Raw genomic sequence first — 26356 nt, 5'->3', positions numbered from 1 at the left:
GATCATGCATGGACATGCACTAATATATACAAATGCACTCAAGCACGTGCCCTTACACACATAAACAAACATGTTTTCTTTTTCCTCTTTCTCTTTTATCCTGTTCTTTCACACAGAGGAAGAACTGTAAATCCATGGTATCAATAACACTCATTTTTACTCTACTGTAGCAGCCCAGACCATATTAGCATCAATTTGGAACAGGCCCAGGGTTCGATGAGGCCTGAACTGTGTTGGAACCAGGCCCGGGATTTCCACCACCACCAGGCCGGCTCACTTATCATTTACCATGCCTGATGAGTCCTCCTCATCATTACATTACAGACAGGACTGCAATCGACAGACTGAATAGCCACACTGATCCAAAGCCATACCGCAGACTTAAACACTGAACTCTTCACTCACACTTTTCTGTTTTAGTCGCCCCTTTTTCTCCAACTACTGACTTATTTTTCCAGGATGACTTCTCTGTAGTTTTACAATTCATTGGTAATGTAGATACACTAATCTGTAGCTCATCTCTGTACTACTGTCATCTGCTTTGTATGAGAGAGCCGTTTTCTCTCCTTGCCGTCTACCTCATTATTTAGGCTGCTTAAGGCTTGCATTAGAAGTCTATTGGATGTTATGTCAATCCAGGTCTCTAGCCGGTTGAACTCCCTGACACAACTTTATCAGACAGTTGACCCTGTTATCACACAGCTGACATTAGGAATTGAGACATGTCTCCAGACTATTTGTCTGTTTTGGGTTGACGACGTGAGTTAATCTGGTTTATTGCTTAATTCAGTTACCCATAATGACAGTGATTACTATTTAGATATGAACATTTCCATTTTATTGTTATTTATTAAAACAGAGTAAATGTAAAAATGATTGTTTACTCTACAAAAGTATCTGATATTCACTTTTTGTTCTCCTGCTTGCTTTGGCACCTACTTGCTACCCCCCTTATGCTGTTACCATATTGATTCTGGCTGTGGTGCGCTCTCTGACATCATTCAAATTCCTTCTCACCTCAATCATGTGATACAGCGCAGGCCGTCCGTCTTTTAGTCTCAATAGGAGGAAAACAATGAGATTTCTATCTGTAATACTATTACCAGCCGTAATAGGGTTAGAGCTGCCTGGGTTTACCTTGGTAAGGCAGTGGAAAACTTTATTAGGTTTAAGACCTTTTGCTTTTCTACCTTTTCTGCTGCTACTGATACATGAGAGCCTTTAAGCCCTAGAGAGAGAAAGGTATCAGCTTAGTAAAAAAAAAAAAAGTTCAAGATGGCCCCTCATCTCACTTCTTCTCCAGCGACAAACAAAGTGTTATCTTTCAAGAGGTGGAACCTTTCTTATTTTTTTACGTGTTGACGGGAGTAGTTTCGGTGTGGCACTGTGCGGCTGATTACAGGAGGAGTCTTAATCAGGTGGTGCAGTCTGCTCGGGGCCCCTGGGGCCGAGAGTGTGCTACATCCTGTCAGACTGCACAGAGAAACAATCAATCATCAGAACGGCTCCAAGACAGAGGAGAGAGAGAGAGGGCAGGAAGATAGGAGAGATGGAGGAAGAGGGGAAAGAGAGAACATGATGAGGGGAGAGAGAGAAAGAGACTGTGCCCTTGCAGAGACTAACATAGAGTTATATAGATGCGAGAACGCCTATGAAAATCCAATGAGTCTAGTTAGACTACAAGCCACCCTGCAATGTGAGAGTGCAGTGTGGAAGCCAAGGCCACGTCAAAGCTCATAACAACTGATGTCTAACATGTTCATTGCTCCCCCTGTCTCGCTAACCTTCACCTACATGTTTGTTTCACTGTCCTGGCAAAGCGTCATCACCACTGTCACGTTGTAAAAGTGATCACATTTTGGCCGTGGTTTCAAACGACCTCGCAGATAAACACCAAAGCCGGGAGGAAAAAGAATCAGAGAGAGAGGGGAACAGAGGGATTGAGGTGGGCCTAGGTTTTACACTCTCTGGGCTCTGTCTGAGGGCTGTGTAATGATGCGGCTCTTTAAAGAACGTCTTAAATGAAAGGCCAGAACAATCCTCGGTGACAGGTGGGATTCTTTATCTAACCGAGGAGGAGAGACAGAACAGGGCCAACAAACACACACACACAGAGCCTCATATGCACATACTTTTGGCTGTGCACATTCAAAGGGGTATGCACATATAAACTACAGTAAATTCCACAAAGAGGATTTCCTGCTCTGTCCATGTGAAGCAGAGGAGCTGAAATGGACAAACAGCAGATCCCATAAAGGTGATTTATAGAATTTAAAAAGATGTGCGTTCTTGGCGCACCATGAAGGATATAAAGTGCTTGAAGGGAGGGTGCGGACACAGATCCCCCCTCCAAAACCTTTTAATCTCCACTCTGGAAGAAAAAAAAAAATCTCAAAATCTCAAAAATGGAGGATATTGTGTGTATGTGAGAGAGAGCGAGACAGAGAAAGGGGAAGAACACTTGTGTGATATGAAAAAGCCCGCAGTCCAGTGTTGTTCTAAGTCTGCCTCTCCTGGCAGGGCCAAAAGTAGAAAAATGTTTGGCTCACCTCTTGCCCCATCCCCCAGGAGAAGACATTCCCACCATCTGAAAAAAAGAAAGACAGAGAACACAGTAAAATCAACAGTCTGCAAACAATTCAAGCGAGGCAACAAATAGAAGCTTGGGGTTGAAATAGAAAAGAAAAAGACAAAAAAAACAAAAAAACAAAAGTGGAGGGAGAGAAGGGAAATGCGCAGCTGACAAAAGTGGCTCAAGCATCATACATCAAGCACTTGTTACCTCTCCCGGTGCCTGTGATTGCACATGACTGCAAACAAGTCAGTGATAAAAATCTGAAGAAAGATGAGACCGATCGGGCTGGCTTTAAAGATCATCAATCACGGCCCTGTAAGCTCAGATATTATTAGTTCAAGTAAAGCTGCACTCTTCCATTTTATGGACATCATAAAAGACTTTGGAGGGGGGTGGAGGTGGAGTGGAGGAGATCCCCCAGTGTTTTAACTAGGACTGGGATGGATGTGTTTGGAAAAGCAGACCGGATGGATGGACAGCTCTAATGTAGTAGCGCTAACTGAATCACTCACATAGCACCGGGCTCCCCAGGGGAAGGAATGTGGGATGAGAGTGTAAGGTCCCGCTTACAATATGTTAGAGTAAGTAAAAGTGTACGTTGGAAAAGGGCTGTGCAAGTTTGTGTGGTGTCATATGTGTGTGTAAGTGTGTAGGTGTGACCTTTTCGACATTTGACAAAGGCGTACATGGATCTCTGGACTCCTTAATACATCGCAAGGAGCAAAGCATTTCTTTAAGATGTGACACACTGCGACTTCTAACAAGTACATCGACATTAAGACCCTAAAATATTCCAAAACAAAGTGTCATACCAACAGATAAAAACCTTATTAGATTTATATATTTAAAGTATATTATGCAGGATTGTCAGTTAATACTTGTAAAAATGCTCGTCAGTGAAAGTTAAAGTCAAAGGCAACCCCAGATTCACTCTCATTTGGCATTTTGCCTCATTATATTTGCGTTTTTTTTCCCGTGCAGTTACTCTTGACTACTTGCTGCTTAATGTCTGGTATATGGTCACTACATTTTTACAGAGCCCTGACCTCACCTGAGTACTGCGGGGGTACACAGCCACAAATGTCCTGAGCACAGAAAATAAGACAGCAGAGTCTCTGCAGTTAAATACACCAACACACACCACGTCATAACTGGTGACTGAGAGGGATTACTTTTGTATGAGTATATACTTGTTTATTTTCAAGAAAATCCTTAACATTAGTTCCTCAAAGCAGATGAATTTGGATTTTTTTTTCAGTGGATACTTTATATATGTTAGTCTTATTTTTCTCATTGCTCTGAGATTAGTTAGACATTTAGTTTCTAGGGTAATGAACACATTGCTGCATTCTACACAATAAACAGGCTTCTCAGTATTACTTGCTTTTTTATATGCTTTGAAGTGTGTGTACCCTGACACCTGACAACACACTGACACCTGTTGACTAATAGTTTCTTTTAAATGATGTGTATGGTATTATCTGATACCAAGAGCCATTATTTCCCCTCGGGGATCAATAAAGTTTTTCTGATTCTAATCTGTTGGTGACTTTTGTCAGTAAGCTTTTGCATGCAATATAACACTGAAAACGTTTACATCAACACTAATATTCTGCTATTATTCCAAATGTGACAATATTCTGAATTTGATACAGGTCTTGTTAGCAGCCTTATCCATTTGGATATCCTGAAGGCCTAATTCCAAATGTAGCATTTTCTAATTAGGACATATATACAGCACATTTGGAATGTGTGTCTCAATTGGGAGTTTTACCGCAGTTGTGACACACAACCTGTTACCTGTTTACGGTCAGCTCTGTGTGTTGAACCAACTCAGATTAGTCAACTGTTTGCAAGGCTATGGTAGGGATGCATGCCCAAAGGATCCGCCTACATTTCTATTCGGAAGGAGAAATACACCTGCTTTTAAACATTATCAGACTTAAATTTCTTCTGGTTTTTGGCTATACACAAATATGGAGTATTTATTGGGACGTACATCATGGTGGTGTTTTATGTTAATCTGAGTATGCATGACTTTATGTAAACGGGAATATTAGTGGAATATTCATTTTCATTAGCCATGTAAATAGCTTAGTAGGAATACTCTTTTTTGGAATAAGGGTTAAGCCTGGAATATTTTGTGCATGTAAGTGTAGTCAATGCCTATGAAAATACTATGATTCACTAAACAAAGGAAGCAGGTCTAAGAACACCTGTGGTGACATCGATCGAATGTTTGTCAATCTATACTACTACACCCTGAGCAATCACTCTGTTTTTCACTTATTCCTCACAACTTCTCTCTCCTAAGTCTCTCCCTCTCTCTCTCTGCCTGCCAGTGAGGACATAAAGGGTAGTGTGAAGTCCATCACTGCCTGGTGAATAGCTGCCCTTTGTGCCTCAGAACTTAATTCACAGGCTGAAAGGACCCCGGCCCTGCCATAGCACCTCTGTGTGCTGCCTGATTTAAAAGAGCTTGCATGTCTACTGAGGTCTGCCCGAGAGCCTCATGTTAAAGGTTAACCACACCAGGTTTAATCAAGTTTTGAGGACGCAAAATTCAGAGGGCTGACCACTATGGAAACAGCATAAGGATATTGTAAATATAGTTGCCTTTTTGGACCAGGTTGAATATAAAGAAATCTTGTGCCAACATTGGTCTCGCAGTCACTAACGTCTTTACTGTTGTCAAGGAAACCTGACTGTTTTTTCACGGTTGCCATGACCTTATTCAGTATATAGACCCCCTAACCCCTTCGTGTGTTACCATTTTAGCATAGCCAAAGCAACGTCTTTTGGTGTTACAGCCAGCTCATGGTAACATTTAGGGGTTATTCAGTAAAAAAAAGTACTTGTGTTACTATTTTGAGCAACATAACTTTTCTTTTCTCTTACTTTGGCATCTGTGAAAACGGATGGTTACAGAGGGCATCAACACACCACCCTCTCTCCCTGTCTTTCTCTCTCCTCTCTCTCAGAGACCCTTGCCGGGCTTGTTAGGCCTGACACTGGCACCCTGGTGAACAAAAGGACTGCACGGCTTAGGGCTGCCCTGGAATGTCAGCGGGTTCACATTTCACATGCAGATGCGTGACCCCAGAGCCCTTTAGTGGGAAGGTGCGCTTTAACCTCACAGAGAAGCAAGAGAGGGGAGAAGGGGGGTAAGGGGCACCTTAAGGGGAATCTGGAATGGGGGTGGGGTAAAAAATAAGAGTTTGCAGTGCTTGCATCTGCTCTTACAAGGCTATATGTTTCTCTCTGTGTCTATCTTCCCTCTCTCATTCCCAAAACACTGCTGCACACAGTTAAACTCTACTGATATACCTTATAGAATATTATAATTGTCGATATTCTGAAAACTTGTCAGAGCCGTCTCCTTTATGTGTGATCTGTGATGCACCCCCTCTCTTCCCCCTACTTCGGAACACATGAAAGCATTAACTTTTAAAGTGCATACTTAAGATTTCTCCCCAAATAATTGAAAAAGCACAATGGGAGGGGTTATGTAAGGCAAAAGTACTGTGAGCTCCGCAAAAGAAACCAAAGCTACTGTCATCTGCTCTCTGTAGGCCCAGGCAGGCACAGTTTCAACTCAAGGGCTTCACACTTCTATAACTCGTTCTCCTTCCCTCGCTGCTCTCCCTATCCTCACTCTCTCTATACCCATTTGCCTCTCCCGCTCTCCTTTGCTCTCAATAGTGAAAACTTCAAAGACAACAATATCTTCTGCAAAAGCATGAAACTTCAAGCATGTTTGTTTGTTTTGACCCCGAAGCCCCTCACTGCAACCCTCCACCTTCAACTTGCAAGTCCTGCAAAATACATGAGGAAGAGAGACTAGATCCAGAGCTGCTGTTTTCCCTGCCCGCCTGCAACCCTCGTTCCTCCATGTGCTACTGTTGTGTAACTTTTGTAGAAAGCAGCTCTGGCATATGGCACTGCATCTAATACAGTGACCTCACAAAACTGATGACAGAGTACAATAAGTTTCTTGTAAGGCAGAGGAGTACAAAACTTTTCAAATGCATTTAAAATATTCCACTAAGAAAATGGAAATAAAAATCAATACCGCACACACACACACACACACACACACACACACACACACACACACACACACACACACACACACACACACACACATATTTATGCTTCCACACTGAATCATCTAGCTTGGCCTCTGTAGGTGTCTGGGTTGAGGATTGGAGTTCTGATTTCTTTTTAGGAAGTACAAAAGGGCTTCATCTATCAGCAGGTAGCTGCCTCCAGCCATCCCAGATCTGTCATAACAGGGAAATAAAGACGATAAAACTTCATAAAAAAAAAAACAAAAATTCAGCTCAGTAACAAAACTATACTGCTAAAGGTTACCATGGATGAAAATAAAGGAAAATTAAAGGAGACTCAGATGTTTAGCATTCTACTTATCCTTTGTGGAAGAATTATGCTTGGGCCAGCACAATGTGGATGACCTTGGAAGATGTATCAAGGTGTAAAAGATGGCCTTCTATTATTAACAAAATGTTTTCTTACATTTTGTCTGATTTCTTCAAGAAAAAAAGTAAAATCAGTTTTCATCCCTTAAACTTCTGAGAGGATTATTCTGGTCCAATGATGAGGTTTTAAAAAAACAACAAAAACATACAACCTGTCTTTAAAACTGCATTTATTATCTTGTTAACCTGTCATCAAAACACTATCACCTTCATGATTATCAGAGTCAGAGATTCTATTCTGCAAAGAGATCAATTTATATTCATGCAAGGGTGCTTAATTGTCTATCTGTGTAGTCCACACAGAGTATGTGTGCATGTGTGAGGGGTTGTGTGTGCGCTGTGTTAAGCAGTTGTGCCCTCTAATAGTTGAGACATCTATAGCATCCACAGCAAGGCCAGGGGAGCAAGGGAGCAATCCATAGGCCTGCGTAGCCATGGCAACTAAACAAGGAATAGGCTAGATGTCAGGCAAGCATGGCTAAATTACCCATTAGAGAAAGCAGGAAGGGGAGAGAGGGAATACTGGTCAGGGCACAAGAGGCTAATGGGGAGATAAGATGGCCAACATATAGACTACACAAACACACAGGTACACACATAAATGCACAAACACACGCACGCACAAACACACACACACACACACACACACACACACACACACACAATGATGGGAAAACAGATAGGGGTTGTCACAAAAGGTGCCGCCGCAAACACATACTGAAATAGGAAAATACAATTAAATGTGTACAAGCTCTCAAATAAACACTTACAAACACAGCGTGCATCAACACACTCACAAACATATGCTGATAGTCACATGTGGGAATGTGTGCACATGCAAAAATGCAAACCCACATGGGCTTAGCTCACACACACACACACACACACACACACACACACACACACACACACACACACACACACACACACACACACACACAAGCATACAAAGGGCACAAAAATAAGACAAAATGATTTTAATAAAGACACCCTCTTGGAGAGGTTGCTTGTGAATGTGAGTGAGATGTATTTATAGGAATCCTCCTGCGAGATCCTCTCTGCTCAACCTCACATTTGCGCATGAGAGAAAGAGAGAGAGAGAGAGAGAGAGAGAGAGAGAGAGAGAGAGAAAGAGAGAAAGGGAGACAGAGGAAGAGAGAGGTTATGTTATTGCCTATTTCTTCATTCCAATCCTGGATGCATGGCCTACTCCTTGAGTCTATACTAATGAATAAAAGAATAAAGAATGAATTGGTGTAAGTATCCAAACCATTGAGTGAAAAGGTAAAAGGGGATTGGCCTGGCTGTTTGTTCCTGCTGTGCAGAAACATGCATGCACGCACGCACGCATGCACGCACGCATGCACACATGCACACACACACCTTTAAGTATCCAAACAAGCTCACACACTGTGAACAGCCTGTGCACGCTCTAACACTCACACAAAACACAGCCACATTCACACACTGACACACAACCCCTCTGCACACAGAGTCAGGCAGTCCTCCTGACTTTAATGCTGCACATTCATTTGCATGCGCCATAATTAGCGTCAGGCACACAGAGGCTGGTCCTGGGGGAGCTCTGTGATAACCGCTTCCCCTTCTATTAGGGCTCTCATTCCAAGAGTGTCAGACATTGCACATCTTCATTGTGGGGCCTGAAGCACATGGGCTCAGTGGAACCTCTGCTGCTGAAGCTACTGCTGGAGCATACAGGAGCAGAGGGAAAGACAGCGGGGACAACAGACTGGAGATACGGTGGAGGATGCTAGGCTGGGTTAAGGGTGGGTAGGTTGGAGGAGACAAAACGATGACTGAGAGATGTAAAGAAAGAAAAGGAATGAGGTGATAAGTTAAGAAGACAAAGAGAAAAAGCAAAAGAGAGACAAGGAGAGGTAGCGCATGGCAAAGGCAGTTGCACATTGTGCAGCAGACAGACAGAGAGACAGGCTGGACAGAGGTAATGAATGCAGTTATTAAATTGTTTCAGCTGCAAAGAGGTCTATTCTTATGCCATTATAAAGGGAACAATTTATCCCCACTGATCGGCCCTGTCTCCTTTCTCCTCGCTCACTTTGATCTGCCAGCATATTGCCTTGATGTGTCCTATTCAATAGCGAATCTGGGGCAATTTTAATGCTTTTGTACCTCGCCACCGCTCCACTTCTCCCTCCCTGTTTAAAAATAGCTGTTAATTATAAGTGCAGTTTAAATGTCTCTAGTGACCCAGAAATGCAGGTTGGAGTGAGAAGAAGGGATTGAGCATCTCTAAGTTTAAAAAGAGCGAGACACTATTTCTTTCCCTCTTTATCATGCTTTCTTCAATCTCTCCTTTCTCCTCTTGCCCCCCCCCCCAACGTCTTTGTCTTCTCCATTCCCTTCCCCTTCGATTCTACTTCTCCATTCCTTTAGTGTTCCTTCACATTTCTTTTTCTCCATCTCTCGCTCTCTTTCTCCTCTGTGGCGCCTTCATCGGCTCGGTGGGAGTGAGCAGGGCTGGAGGATAGGGGATTCAGTTCTTTCTCTCCCAACACACGAGAGAACTGCAGCGAGACATCGGAGACCACGGCTGTAAAACCGCTTCAGTCTGCAGATTGTATGTGCGTCACACCGAGTCTTTGTATCCATCTCCTCAACTTCCTCCTCTTATGCAGCTGCAGGAGTGGGATGTTGAAAGGAAAGGCATGTGAAGGTGCGCTAGGTAGCGCAGTACGAGGCAGAGGCGCAGAGTATACCTGTGGGGAAGAGAATGGGCTGTGCAGGGACCTGAGGTGTGCACCTGGGGGGTGCAGTGTTATAAATAAAGCATTAGCCTCTTGAAGGGAACAGAGATGTGAGGGGCTGTCTCTGCAGTTCTCTTTTCCCCACTAACTCCTACTAACAGTTATCCCGCAGGCATGTACATGTACTGCTTTCATCGCTGAGGAGGTACATGTAACAGTACAAAAAATCACTAAGAGATAAACTGTGGGACTCTCGTGTGTCAAAATCCGGGCACCTCTTTTTACTTAGGAAAGGTCAGGGACAAACCTTCATCACAGTGGAAGCTGCTGGTATGACTGATGCATTGATTCATCTTTCCCTGGTTATTTTGTGAAACTGTGTAAAGTAAAGTGAATAAAGTTTCAAATGATGGTATTTGTTTAGTATTTGGTGATGAATCAATATACAAACCATAACGCGGGCAACTCAGAGTTTCCTGTGATGTTAGTGCTACGCTGAGGTCTCATCTTCTCTCCAGTGCATAGTGATACTCTATGAATAAAAGAAAGTTGAGGTAATTCAAAATAAAATATAGTGAAACTTCCTCTATATCTACCTTTCTAAAATTGCTGTGAAACAATATTACAATATGACACATTGAAGTGTAAAAGTCTCAAAGTAACACATGACAATGTAGAAATCGCATTTTTAGAGCTCTTTCTGTTTTGTCACAAAGTGTGCAGCGCAAAGAAGATGACTTTTTTCATGCTCCAGAGTCAACTCCAGGATGTTGCAAGGACATGGTTTATGTGTAGCACATCGATCCCCTTTGACATCAGCTTGTGTGACACTGTTTTGAGTGTCATGGTCTAACACAATGTTCCCTTCAGTAATGTCCCACATTGTACTGACCTTACACAATGTTCTGTGCGTTTGTCTGTTTGGCTTAATTTCAGTAAAGGGCAGGGGACCTCAACTATCATAGGGTCAAGGTCAGGTTTGAGATGATTGCCTGGTTTAGAGTCCATCAGATTGTAAAATAAATTAGTTTCACAACATATTGTTCTGTTAATAGACATGCTAGTTGCAAATAAAGAGTAACGGGATTCTAATAATCAGACAATTCATATGGAATTCATATCCTTTTTTGATCCTATATGCTCACTTTATTGTTCACACAAATCCTGCTGCAAACAATGACATGAAACTGATTAGCAACACTTGGGGAGAATATGAGAATACTTAGGTTACTGTGAAAATTGCTCTAAGCCAATTAACTATTCTGCTCCCCCACTAATACTCTTATCTCTTACTCTTTTCTTCCAGTCCTCAAGGTGTACGTGCCTAAACCTGTCACTAACCATATGAAAAGCCACAAAGATGTGTATTCTCTGACTGAAGAAAAGTGATAAGATATTTTTCTCTCTCTTTTGTATCAACTGTTAATACTAAGCAAGCAAAACTTTATTTATATAGCACATTTCATTCTAGGTGGAAGCACAATGTGCCAAACAACGTGTGAGCTATCACGGAAGTTGCAGCTAGAAACACTATGCGGACAGTGTAAAGATGAAACATTAGACATAAATAAACACTGTTAAAACAGACACATTAATAATAAATGCAGAGACGTAGGAATCAAAATTTAAATAATTTAGATAAACAACCAAATAGTAAGAATTAATAAAACAAGCAATTAATACAATTGCTGCATGTCACCCTCACGCACAGTCTGTCCTATCGATTAAAAGCCAAAGCCCAATAAATAATCTTAAAGGACAAAAGTGTTGGAGCACATCTAACATGACTGGGTATTGGGTAGAATACGGAGACTACTACAACAGCTATGATCTCCTCCTGCATATCGTAGTTTTATTACACACCCAGACATCTTTTATCTTGCCTTGTTTATAAATGTAGCTACACTAAAATTTTCACAGGAAGACATATGCTAACCTCAGCACACACCAACCTGAACTATTAGCTTCAACTTGAAATTAATATGACCTCTCTATGTCTCCACTGGCGGCCCGGACTATGATATAAAGTATGTCTCCATCAGTATCCATGGTCCAGCCTGAAATTGGAAATATGTATAGGAGATAACTGAGCAGTGCTGAAACAAGCACTCGGTGCGGGTCCACTTGATAGATAAATGAGAACAATGCACTGGTTTGTCCACAGGCATGGCAGCATTGACAGAACTCATAAAACAAAGTGTTAATGCTGCCCTTGGTATGGAAGGCATGATAGTAAATAAAAAGTTATCTAGTGGCAGTGTGAATCGGATCTTTAAACATCAGCACTGCCTGACAAAACCACACAAGTGGTAGCTAGTGAAAGCTGCTCCTGGACTCTCTTCAAATTATTCAAAGTAATAAGTCTGCCACTGTAACACGAGCTTAACAATTCCTTCATGTTGAAATGGGAAACTATTAATCTCTCAAAAAGAAGCTGCTGTGTTATTCTTGCTCATGTCAAAGGACGACAAATAACGGTTTTGCTCTATGTCAAACAAACCGATGTGTTGTTTTATTTGTCAATAAACACGTCAAGAGAGCAGTGCTTATAAATCAAGGGTCATCCTGATGCATGAGTTCTTGATAGTCTAACGGTCTCATGGTCAGCGTGTTAATTCTTCCATAAATGTCCACGGGGATTCAAGAGACAAGATTAACATGTCTGTTTTCCGAAAACACAAGGACAAGAGTGGGAGTGGAATTATGGGAAAGTAAAAGATACAGTCAACCAGATGCCACGTGTGAAGCTGAGTGAGACTTCTGACTAAATAAAGTCAGAGTTTATTTCATGTCCCTCATGAAAGCAATCATTATTTAGAAAGATCTGAATAGAGTTTGACAGGATTCATTTAGCAATTCAATAATCCACTTAGAATAGTCTTGATACAACTTTGAAGCATGCTTTGGTATACATCTTTTCTCTTTTACAAAATTCCTTTGTATTGAGCACCCTATCCTTGAAATGTCCCACACACACAAGCTGAAGTCAGTATAGCTGAACTTCCAGAGACACAGTATTTTACCTCCGAAATAAAGAATTAAAGAAAAAGAAGGGAAAAGAGAAAAAAATAAAAGGATGACAGTGTAGCGATGGCAGTAAGAGATGCGAGTTAATGACCTTGATAAGACCAGGGACACGGAAAGCCAGAGGAGAAGATGTGATGTGTTGCCGTGACAGCGGTGTAGTAGTGCTGGTGACAAGGGGAGATGAGGAGCCTGCACTTCTCCGTGTTACACATTAGTGTTGTTGTTAGCCAGGGGCATCAAGGGTGATTGTGTTTGTGTGTGTGAGCGTGTGCTTACAGAACGAGGTACGAAGACATCCCGGTCGAGGCCTTGCATGGTGACAGAGGCTGATACCAATCTAATGAGATAAGAAACGTATGCAAATGAACCTGGCCACAGTTCACACTAATCAGCTTAACGCCCCGATAGATATCAGCTATCTGTCGCATCGCGCGTGCACACAGACGCACGCATGCACACAGGCTCTCGGAAGTTAAAACAATCAGTGAGGGGATTTGCCATGCCACATATAAATACACAAACAGGCCCACTCAACAAAGAGTACAATAAAGATCAAAAGTCAAACTGTTTATCACACCTGTAAACTTGAATGAATCTATAGGTGCACCTGCAAACATTAATGCAATCAACAGCCTGCACACATACTGTAAATGTATGCAACTATGAATACACTTACATACACACCGCATAAACCGAGTGAGCGAGCGGATGCTACTGTGCATGGGTCATTCAGTTCTTGGGGTCATGTCTTTGACAAGCTAAGGACCAGGGGCCCCAGCAAAGGAATGCAGTATCCAAAATAGCTGAATGTAGCCGGGAAATGTTGGAGTGGAGCCTAATAGGCAGTCAGAAATTACCAGTAAATTACACATTTTTTAAAAAAAATTTCATGTCCTTGCACTATTATGTCAGTGCTGTCAAATAATATTTCATTAATAAACATTGTGGATTTTGTGGATTTTTCATCACAGTATTTCTAGCAGATGAAAAATGAAAGGGAATGAATTTATGCCTGCCCCTTGCTACTAAATGACAACTTTTTGTTACACATAAATCCATTGCAAATAACACGTTTAATATTTTTAATCTATTCAAAATGATGTCCCTGCAAAATAGCAGCCTTGTGCAGAGTGTCAGGATGTCTTTTTATGTGGTGCGTGGTCACCAGGCAGAGGGGAAAAGTCACGCCCCAGCTCTACTCTTCAACACATCTCTCTACAGCTATTATTATCTGTGGGAATCCAGGGCAACCTACATGGTCTGGGGGCAAAATGGTAACCACCAGCAAAAGACTGGCCCTGGAATAACACAGCTGCCCTTCATGCAGTCTGTCCACTGACCTTCGCTGACGCACAAGCATGCACATCTCAGAAATTCTTGCAAGACTCTGTTTACATTACATTGAAGATGATGAATGTACAAGTTTACTTAAAGATACATATAATTTGGCTACATTGCATCTCGTTGTCTTCCGCAATGACACTTGACATTGGCTCTTACATAAATAGAACCCCTGACTGTCCAGCTAATTGTGAAATATTGACAGTATTCTGTGCTGCAAATATAAAAATGAAAAAAATCTGTGCAAAAATGGCTGTCGTGTTCAAGTGTCTTCTACAAATCACACAGTTGTGTCAACAGCTACAATTTAGCCATGAACCTCTGAATTTTTCATATTTCTGCACGCCAAGACTTCACACCTTTCCTGTCTTTTTACTCTCCTCTCTCATTCTGTGTCGCTCCATGTTTCTGTGCCTCTTAGATCTCTCTCTGACATTTATCACTAAGCCACCTATTTCAGTCGACCTATTCTTAAGCAAAGCTGGGCCAAGACATCTTTATGGAAATCACCGCTCTGGGTGTGTTGATTTGCAAAGGGCATGGGAGCTGTTCGGGCCAGCCTTGCCCTCTCTCAGGTTATACAGAGAGAGAGATGGAGAGACAGACAGCGACTTCCACAAAGACAGACAGTGACGTAGAGGAAGTGAAATAGAGAGCACCTTGCTATAACTATATTGGTTGGCTCCAGTATGTTGGCGCCCATCTTATCTGGCTTGAGTCCCACACAGCATTCATCTAATGAAAACCTGGCTGGCTGGCCGGCTGGCTGTCTCATCAAGGCTCATTGCCAAAGGTTTCTCTCCCCTGCATCAAAGTCACTCTGCTTTAATGTAGCTTTTATCAATGGCCAAATAAAAGCAAATAACTTCACTGAAAATTTGAAAGAAACCATAAAATGAAATCCAAAGCAGAGATGAAGGGAGAGGACTAGTAATTCTTTAGGGGGCACTCAGGTGGACTTATTGTGGTAACAATCAAATCAGAGAAAGGATGTTTACGATGCGCCGGCAAACGTGTGTACACACTTCATAACACACATGTGTACACAAATACAAGTGCTATTTCTCACACACACACCGCAGAAATGCACACACACACGTGGAAATGCAGACATACGTATGAAAGGCATTAGCTGCTGCATATAGTACACATGGTACAAGTACGCTACATTGCCGTCACGCTTTGAAAAATCCCCAAGTGTCGCATTACAGTAGACTGCTAAAACTGTGTTGGCTGGTGATAGCTCAGAGACCACAGCCAGACTACAGTAGCAGCCAGTCCCCCAGTGGATGACTGGGCTCTGAATATGAGCTCAGTCACTGTAACAAGCCCCACTTAGTCACTGGCTCTATCACAGGCTCTCTCTCCATAGACCCTCTATGCAAACAGGCCACTTAAAAACACCATTACCGGGAGATTGCTCAAGCCTTAGAAAGCAGTTCTGAAGTGGTGTGTGTGAGAGAGCAGATGAGAGGACAAACAGGGTTTGACGAACTGTGAGAGGATTGAAAATATGGAGTAGGGGGCTGCGAAAGGAGAGGTTTGCTGAGAAAGGTATTGATGGTGTTATATAGAAGAGTTTTAATTAGACGCAAATACTGGTTACTTGCTTGGTAAATGGGTGACAGTTGACATGATGTGCACAGGTGAAAAGAAAAAATGGCCCGTTTTGAGTCAATCCAGTGTTAGAGTAATGACAGTATCTTTCGCTTTTTGTTTGTTCTGTTGTAAATATGTGTGTTCCTTTTTATCATTCTGTGTCCCCTCACCAAAGTCTGAGACTTTTGTGGGTCAGTGAATGCAGCGCAGGTGGAGCTCTCCAAGATTTCTGTTTTTCTTCAGCAGCAGTTTGTAACTCGCCTGGTGCATAATTGATTTGTCGATCTGTTCAGAGCTGATCAGATCGATGGATGAGAGGAGCAACTGCTGTGAGTGAATGTAAACTTTTAAATCCAGCATAATGAAGAGTTAAGTTTCATAATCAATGCCCCTCATGTTCTGCTGCTGTGCTAGAGTACGCTCTGCACTCCAAGACTGTGACGCCATGAATATATGAACATTACATACATTTCAGCTGCGCTCCTAATGAATGGTCCAGCTCAAAAATTAGAAAGTCTATTTGTGGTAACAGGTGTTTTAATAGTAGCAGGCTGCCACAAATAAATAAATGTGTGAGAAACCCGACAACCTCCAAACTACACAGAAACAGCATATTTGAAGGGCATAAGCACATGTACAGCATTTTAAACCGTTATAGAACCTCTGTTTATAGCTTTAAAGACTCATGTCTTTTGTTAGAGCATGAGGTGCAACATGTTTTTGTTTTTAACAAAATCAGACAGAATGTCCCCTGACTCCAAATGCTTTTCCTTTTGAGAACATCACTGTTAGTGGGTTCTTGAGAAAAAGACTAAAGATGAGTCACATGCTGACCCATAATGTCCAATCTTCACCCCATTATTACTCCCTCCCTCCCTCCCTTGCTCACCCTCCATGAAGACCTCCCCCACCCATCTGTCTCTCATCTCTCTCTCACCCCTTCCCATCTTTCTGTCGTCTCTCTCTCGTCCAGCCTCTCATCAGTTGTTCATAACTTCACAGTGGTGGTTAGGCAGAGTCACAGTTTCCATCAAAGGGACCAAGAATGGATATTTTTAGGCAGGGGCTCACTTTGAGCTGCCTTTCCGCAGAGAATAAACCATGTCCAAACATTAATGCCATGTTACACAGAAGAGGGCATGTGGTAAGTCTCTCTCCCCCTCCTCTCTCCCCTCTCTTTATTTTCTCCTTCCTTGCCTCTTTTTCTTTCTGGAGGGTTTGTTGCACCATGACTGCACGGTAACTATACGGGTGTACCCCCCGCCACCTTCACTGCCCCCTTGCTGTCCTCTGGATCTGTGTCAAGCAAGGGAGCAGATTGGGAGTGGGCATGGGTGCATGCCAAAGTATTCTGGGAAGGGCTCCAAAGAACATATTTGTTGAGTGGGGAAGAGAGCGGAAATGGCCTGGTGTCTGAAGGGAGGCACGGTTGAGAAAGTTGGGTGAAGTAAGGGTGAGAGACAGAGTGAGGTGGGAAGTTGAGTCACTGGGCACAACTAAGGTGGTTTTGGGGAATGGGAGTGTTGCTCTTGTGTGATGAATGACTCAGCACCTACAAGAGGTGATTACACTTATCTATGAAACTCGCCACATCATCCTCTGGAGCAACCTTAGGGTCGGGACCTCAAGTCGGATTCACTGATGAGAAATGGGGTTGAGGAATATTTCTAAGACTGACATATTAAAGCTTGTAGCATCCATTTAAATCTATAAAAACAAAAGGTCTGTACTCTTATTACTCTATTTATTAATATTAACAGCAGAAATCACAAGAAATGGTTGACCCAAGAACAGGGTAACAGGCCAAAAAGTTCACATATCAATACTAATAAAAATACATAATGCTTATAACACCATACTAAATGAAAATATGGATTATGGTGCTGACACAGTTATAAATACAGCAGTAGTGAGTTCAGAAACTAAGAGGTTCAGGCTAGGTTTGGGGAATTTTTTGTAGCTTCCAGGCTTGACTCAGGTCAGGCTGGATTATTTTCAATAACTCATAAAGAAATTTCTCACCATTTCTCTCTTTGACTTTGTCAATAGTTGATGTGTGTTATGAGTTGCAATTAGATATGCAATGCCCTCTGGGAATCAGGATGATAGACACTGAAGCCGACATGTTGCTTTCGTCTGAAGAGCTAGTGGTCAGTAATGGATGAAATGAGGCAAGAACTTGCCGAAAGGGAGCTTCCTATAATCTTCAATAATTCTTGGAAAACAACTGCATTTTGTAAACATTATAACCTTGTTGTGACAACAGATGAAAACCTTCAACATCGTCCACAAACTCTACTCTTACAGAGCTTTGTGCTTGTGTCTGTACGAGGCTCTGTTTTGGATAAACTTTATAACTGTTTGAATGGTTTTCAAGTTCAGCAGCGAAAGATGTTTTGAGTTTACCAGCCACTTTCATCTGGTTGATATAGGAAAAAAGCAGTGATCCAAGAAATAAATGAATTTTTGGCTCATATTTCGGAGGTGTTTTAGGGTTTCTGTATTAATAGTGCTGCGTCCATCTATAGTAGCCACCTGTTGATATGCTCTGTCTGTCTGTGTGTATGTGTGTATGTGTGTGTGTTCCATGTAATGGGGCTGGCCTGTGACATGCCATACTTCAGTGCCAGGGGTTTTGTAGGGTCAGTGCTATTTCACACTCCTCCTGGAAAATGAGTGACCCTGGAACAAAACATACCACCCGTGACAGAATGGCCTTTGGACATATTTTTTTTGCTACCATGGATTAGGGCTGTTCTTAAAAAAAACAAATACTGACAGTAAAAGTGTTTGTTTTCAGCTTTTGGCCTGAGCTTTAGTTTCATAACCATGTTGCAATAACTGATTTGGCCAGTTGAATCAATTCCAAACCCTGTTAAATTAATGCATTTTATGATCCAACTCTTGAACAAGGATTTAAAAAAAAAAGTGAAAAGCCAACATGCACAGATATTTTCCAGTTTTTCTCCTTATGTTTTGATCTTGAAATGTCTACTATTAATATAGATATCACTCTAGCCAATATGTTACAAAGAGGTCGATGAGGTGTTTTAAACAGCCCACACAGTGACCTCTAAAAATGACACTGAATTGGCTTATCTACTAGACAAATGTCATCGTGTGAAAAGTATGTTTCGGCTTCATATTTCTTCATGCCTCTGTAGCTAAACTCTGAACAGGTTGTGTGCTCACACACCTCACAAGGTCAGAAAAGCAACATCAAACAGATTGTTGAGTCCTTGCAGGATCAGGCTTTCTTTGGCGGTCTTTTGTCTTCCTTTTGTCACATGGACACACTCTCTTGAAAGTGCTCAGATATGCGACAGATGCAATATAACACATACAGATAAACATAGACAGAAGCAGGACTCATAAACACCCTCATACACAACTGAATGGGTTAAAAAGTGGCATATGTACACATGTGACCCCCACAGTCACACAAACATAACCCCACATCACACACATGCACATACCATGTGCACTGGCTGGCATGTGGGGGTCATGCATCGCACATAAACTGGAAGCGGCACCTTCATGTAAATTCTTCCCTCTTGACAACTGAGCATTCTCATAAGCTCCAGTAGTCAGCTGTCTACTGCATTCTCCAAGGGGCAGGCATGACATTATGTTAATTTAGGGGGCCTCCTAGGTGTGTGTGTGAGTGACTTTGTGACTTTGTGCAAGTGTGTGTTGGTGCCTAGATGCACGTGTGTTTTAAAGGTAATGTAAGCCAATGTGTGCTGAATAGCTTGTGAAATATAAAATAAAATACACACTACCTGTGTTGGAATGCAAAAGTCTACTAATAATTTAATATCTAATTACACATCAATATTTGCAGTGACATGTTTGTCAGTGCAAATATGAGGGCATCTTCATCCATCTGTATCAATGCAGTACCCACTGCGCAGCTACAAATAGACGTGCAAAGTGGCTCAATCCCTGTTGAATGTTTATCCAGGGAGGTGGATTAGAGCAAAACGGACATCTCCGTGCCACAGTGCTGAGCCTGATACCCCCATAAGCCTGGCATTTCCTGCCCTATGAGAGCCATAATTAAGAGGGTGCTGGACGGCCTCAGAGCCTGAATCCCCTAGACCTTTATGCGGCTTTTGTTCAGCCAGGAGACAAGCGGCTATTGAAGGAGATAACACTGACAGCTCCCTCACAAAGACAAAAGCTAACACCGACACGCACATAGCTCATAAATGATAGAAATTCCTACAGTAAAGGGGCATTCTAGCACGCAACAGGCTCTGAGAACATGTCGATAGTCGCGGCTTAGAGCGCACACCTGCCAGTACAGACCCACACAAATGCTAAGAGTTAGTGAGGGGTTACTGACACGCCTCTGGCCCTCTCACTCCACTTCTTACCCTTTGCTTTGAACACAATGATTCATACAAGGAGCCATACAGTGCCTTACAAGGACCAGCACAGGGGAGGGCAACAATTAGTCTGTTAGTAAACAAGTCCGTCAGTTACGACTCCCCATCCCCGCCTCTGTGCTTAGATCGCCCCGCCCAGCCCAGGAGGGGGTGCTTTGTAAGAGAAGGTGGAGAGTGTCAGACCACTTGAGCTCCACTTCAGAGTGCAGAGAGAGAGTGAGAGGGGGTAGTGGGAGTCCACTACCTCAACTCATAAGTTACTACGAGTGCTTCACATCACATTGCAGGACAAAAGAAATTAAGAAAGTTCTCATATGTTTCACTTAAAAAAGAAAGAATATAAAAGATATGGCAGTGAAAGAACAGGGGTTAACATAAAATGGCACTCTGCATAATAGAGTGAACTGGGAAAATAAAATCAATGTGTTGGTTAAATTAATGAGGAGCTGAGCAGAAGGACACGCGATTTCTGACAGCTCTTCATTGCTCTGGCGAAAAGTCTGTGGCAGGTAAAGAGAAGAGACTAAGGTAGAGCTAGGACAAAGGCCATCTGCATCAGCGGACTGTTTTTTCGTCCTCGTCTTTGTGTGGATGTCAGGGCAGTGTAAGATGTGTGTGCATGAGAGTGTTCATTCCTATGTCTGTGGATGTGCATATATGCGCAAGCCTGTCAACATCTGTATGTGTATGTGGTGCTGAAGTGAGAGCGTAGGGCAGGGAGGGCAGGGGGTTCAGGGCAGTGTAAGGTAATCCTTTAAGTGGGAGACTTTAACTCTTTCAGAAAGTAAACAGCCAAGCAGTTGAGGGAGTATTGTCGTTGGGTAGTGTTACAGAACTGCCAGAGAGCCCCGGGGCGCAGTGTGCGAGTGACTTAGGGAAGCTATGTGTTTGTGTGCAGCAGGGAGGGGTAGTGTGTGTGTGTGTGTGTGTGTGTGTGTGTGTGTGTGTGTGTGTGAATGTGAACCTCTCAAGCCATGTCTCACGCTGGCTGCAGCCTTGAACAGCTCCGTGGCAGAGAAAAAGAGAGCAGATGCCTCTTCACTGGGGTGCATCGGGCCACCAAATATCACTGATCATGTCCCAATTCAATTACAGGCCACCAAGTGATGCATAACAGAATCTGTTTGTGTGTGCGTGATTGGGTGTGTCCTTGAGTCTACATCTGTGTGTGTGTGTGTGTTATGTGTGTGCGGGCATGCGTAGCTGGCGTAATAGTGTTCTGAGGTTAAGGGGGAAGGAGGATGACCCCGCACAGCTGACGGTCAGCCATGCAGGACAGGACAACACAATAACACTCTTGTTAACCAGGACATGGCATACCTCCCACCTGTTACCCCCAGAACCACACACAGGCAGACACATGCTTGCACATGAACAGACATACCTAAACACACACACATTTTTTTTTGGTACACACATACACCTTGGGAAAGTGTTTCAAACCCCATACTGGGTGCTTCCCTGCGATGGCTCATTTGAGGCCTCTCCTTCCTTCATTTAGCAGCGCGTCCATTTATCTCTGGGGCTGTTGGGGAGGTTCTCATCACTTAGCCCACTTCCTGTCTGTCTGTCTGCCTAAACACTGTAAACAGGCTTCTCAAACGAACATGTTTAGTCTGGACCTTGCCTGGCTTGAGAGGACAGGGATTATGGAATTACTGGCATACTTTCACTCTAGTGTATCTTAAGGAAGAAGCAGACACAAACAGAAATGTGTTGCTCTGCCTGGTTTGCAATGTATGATTACAAAAATGCATTCACTTGCACTGGTGTTCATACTATTTTGTTAACATCTCAGTCAAAGGCTTTCAGAGCATATACATTAAGTCTGGCTGTAGCTGATGGCAGTAAATCCAGATTTTTCATATTTTAAAAGTGTAAGAATAGAAATACCTTCAAATGTATTTTTAACAAGGAGCCAAAAGTTGTTGAGTTTTTTCACATGTACTGCATACTAATGTAGGCTTTAAATTTACATGCTTTAATAATTTACTGATATTTAACTGTCTAGACATCTTTGCTTTTGGCAATTTAGTTTACAAACTTTCACACCAATAAAGCTTATTGTATTTCTTAAATTGAAATTGTTTGCAAGTGAGTAAAAAAGTAACAATGACGGGAAAGGGCAAGATGTTAATGTATGGAGAGAGTTTTATGCATTTGTGTGTCTGTTGCTCATTGTGTTCTATAGACAACATACACGCTCTCAAGCCATATCTCAGCATCTTTTGAAAAACAAAAATAAGCTCACTTTTCACGAGGTCACAAATGCGCACGCTTGTTTGTACCGTAACCGTATCACATTCATCATTCCACAATGTTATTACGGTATTTATGTGTTCTGCATTACAGTATATTCAACTCCTCTCTTTGTTTAGACAGCTCGGCCATGGGAAACACTGTGTAGACTAAATCTATACAAGATGGAGACTTAACTCTTTGCTGAGTGAGTTTGTGAGTGATTGAGTGGATGAGTGAGTCCTTCAGTCTGTCAGAGATAAGGCACAAAGATGGATCCTGACTAAACATGTGTTCTGTGGCTGCCAATTAACAAACAGGATGACACAGAAAGATAGGGTTAACCAGAGGTGAGCGAAGATGTGGGAGAGTGAGAGTCACAGATATTGTCCCTCTTTTGCTGATTATCATGAGAATAGAAGTTCATTTTGCTACTATTACTGAGTGTGCTTTATCAATGTGAAGATGCATTCAATGTATTCTATTTTGATCTTATCTCATTTTTACATGCAGGTTTATTATGTCTTTATGTTTTCTATGTCTTTTCACGTGAAGTGACTGGTGCATGTAATTTCTTTGTTGTAAAGCATGTTGGAGTGCATTTCTTGTATGAAAGGTGCTATACAAATAAAGTTTATCATTATTGTTTTCTTTACTATATTATGAAGAAAATTTCCGAAATGTCATGGGTGAAGGAACATTAGCCCAATGCAACTCAACACATGACAGTCTGTCAAAGAATTAGCTGCTCTAAACAAACTTTTCCCCCACACGTTTAGGTTATTCACAGAACATCTCCAAACCACATGCTGAACAGCTCTCTGCATCAACAGGTACACTGCAGTCTCTCCTAGGGTTTCTATTTTATACTGAAGTTCAGATTATTTCAAATGTAGCTTTTTGTTTATCCAAACAAAGTATTTTTGATATTTAGCTTTCTTGTATTTCCAAGTTTGCCAAGATGATTTCAAAATGATCATGCTCATTAAATGAAAAAAAAAAAAAATGAATTGAGTGAGTGAGCAGGCGATTGAGTGAAAAACAAATGACGCTAGGGAGCATGTTAGTGTGTGGCGGGGCCAGGGCAAAGGGGCGCAAAATGGGGAGCAAGCGAAAAACAAATTCACAATGCCAGCCCAACTTCCAAAAGTGTGAAAATCTCTATAAACCCATCAGCTCCAATAACGGGCCGGACTGAATAGATGAGAAACAGAGGAGGCGGAGAGAGAGGCAGAGCAGAGCCACAGAATGAACTGGCCTCCCCCATTCACTTTTAAATTTCCTCCTCCACAGTCCCTTGCACACTGTTAATTACTGGCCAGGCATTCCCCTGCCACCTTTTCACACATAACAAGCGCCCCATCCAGACCCACCGCTGGAATATGCCTGCAGCTGAAGGATCAAGACCAATTATGGCCCTAAGCTGGACCTATTTCTGTTTAGCCCAAGGGGGGCACTGAGGGTGTTAAACAGGGAGACGAGGGGAGCAGAGGTGCTGGAAGTGTTATTTCTCCCACAACATAAATGTGTCTGTTTATTTCTGAGCTGCTTGCTGAGTTTACTGTTAACTGTAAAATAACCACATATAAAAACTAGTAATCTGACATTCCATGAAACAAAGAAATTCAAGCAAACCTGGCAACCACGATGGTAACACAGAAAGTGGCGTAACATCAACTGCTGGAAGTGGGAGCTTTTAGTTTCTTGCTTTTGAACAACTTCAGCCATTTTTTTCCCCATTCAATACAAACTTTATTCATATAAGTTACTGACAACAAATGAGCTTGAAGGATTTTTTTTCCCTTTCTGTTGATCTTAATTATTTGAAATCCACAGTTTACACTAAACCATGAATTACCAAGCTACAGTGCATGGGTCAACATATGTTGACAGCTGATTTTTCAACACATATATGATAGTTGAACATGCAACTCCAAAGCCATGTGCCTTACCAAAAATACACGAAGTTTGTGAACAAGAAAGCCTATTTACTTTTGGCAACATGGTGCAATAATGCCACCATCAAACAATTTTGCATTCACTCCTACTGAACCTGCTAATCATGGGGTCATGTGATGACATTACACCTCACAGAAATAAACAAAGCCACAAAGAATGGCAGGTCTTTAACCCCACATTTTACCTGTCAATATATCACCTGACCTGCAGCTGTGAAGAAAGCAGACACTCAAAGTAAATGAAATGCTATTTAAAAAATAATGAATGAATAAATAAATAACAGCATATGTAAACTCACTTACACACATTTACTATCACCACCCCTTTCTTCCTCTTCATGTTACAGTTGTTCACTTTAAAGACTCTAGCTCTGTCCTTTTTATCCCAGGACTGTCTAATTAATTTCTTTTTTAATTTGATTGTCTTAATTTATCTATATTTGTTTTTATTTTATTTTATTTTTTAATTCATTCTTTTATTCTGCCCTGATTGTGTTTACGTACTTTTATTTCTCTGGTCACTGCTAATATTCTTAATAAATAAATAAATAAATATATACTTGGCCTTACTTGGTATTATTATTATTATTGTTTGGCTCTTATTGTTATGTTCTTCTGCAAGTAACCCCTCTTAATTAACTTTATAAATGAAGTTAAAGTTATTTTCATAGTCCAATTAAAACCACGAAGAAGAACCACTTACACCTGTTGTTGCAACATAATTTTCTACAAATGCATGAGAATGATTTTTGTCATCCGCCATCTTGTCTACAGCCAGGTCCCTCTCAAGGCCACATATTTGGCACAATATTACAACTGATAAATATATACACTAGTAAGTAGACACAGTCAGACAGACATAACATGGTGTTGCATAAAATTATGTTATAGAAAAAACATTCTCACTACAAAAAAAAAAAAAAAGACTTGAAAAACTATAAAGCTAGGACTCATCGCGGCTGGTATTTATCCAGCATATGTTGTGGTAGAGCTGTAGTGATGATGGATAATCAATGAGTTCTGTAGGTATGAAAAATGGAGGCACAGACATAGAGAAAAGGTCGGGACTAAAAGAGGGAGGGGGAAGTAGAAAGTGAAAAGGGAAGTGGAGGGTTATATTGGACAAAAAACACATGCCTTCATGAAAAAGTTGATTTTCTCTCTCAAGAATGAGGACAGCGCGCGCGCACGCACACACACACACACACACACACACACACACACACACACACACACACACACACACACACACACACACACACACAAATGTATGGGTGGATATACCAACATAAAATATATGGATCAATGCACACACACACATAAACAAGGGCACACACACACTTTCGAATTACAGCTCTGAGAAGCCATTAGTTTCCTATATAAGCAGACCTGCTGATGAAAGCTCATAAAGGCAGCTATGTAAATAAAACAAATGAAAAGCCAGTGCTCAGAGGTGAGGGGGAGAAGGAAAGAAAGGTTCCCTCAGGGATTTATTGTTTGTGAAAGGCTGCTCCATTTACTCTCGCCACTGGAGGAGTGAATGGTGCCATCACGGAGCCATTACCTAGCATCTTCTAATGGCAGAAAAACACCACACCCAGCGCCAGTCTTACAGCTCAGTGAATCAAAAAAGGCAGGGGAAAGAAGATGCAGGTGGGAGCCACACATGCAGCGAGGTTGTGACCCTCTCACATGCTATGCATAAGGTGGATACACAAAGACACACACAATAACGCTCCTGCTATTACATGTCTTATCAAGAGGATTTTCCGCATGAGGACAAAGAGGTGAAAGGTTGCGGCTTGGCCATGCACTCCTCATAGTTTGGAGCAGCGGAAACATCACGCGGTAATGAACAGGTTCAGGCTTAATAGAGGAGAATATGACCCCCTTGTAGCATTGAATACACAACTTAAAGAACAGGTGTAATATTGCTTTCATCATTGCTCTTTATTTGATTTTGCTCACTCATTTGAAAAATTGCTCAAATAATGCAAACAGC

At 41.9% G+C, this 26356-nt stretch overlaps 1 protein-coding gene across 3 annotated transcripts in view; it reads right to left on the bottom strand.

Annotated features, from left to right (window-relative positions):
* The window catches only part of LOC121944001 (uncharacterized), a 320314-nt gene that overhangs the window by 19442 nt on the left and 274516 nt on the right, over positions 1–26356 (bottom strand). For all 3 annotated transcript variants that reach the window (XM_088076903.1, XM_088076905.1, XM_088076904.1), the window contains exon 8: positions 2550–2587. In XM_088076903.1, the coding sequence (XP_087933029.1) occupies positions 2550–2587 (38 nt within the window). The remainder of the gene's footprint in view (positions 1–2549; positions 2588–26356) is intronic.

Source organism: Plectropomus leopardus, chromosome 4 (genome assembly GCF_026936395.1).
Source record: "Plectropomus leopardus strain MGB_pleo_1.0 chromosome 4, ASM2693639v1, whole genome shotgun sequence".
Classification (NCBI taxonomy): Eukaryota; Metazoa; Chordata; class Actinopteri; order Perciformes; family Serranidae; genus Plectropomus; species Plectropomus leopardus.
Note: the sequence above shows the minus strand (reverse complement) of the source record. Positions and strands in the feature narration are given on the sequence as shown.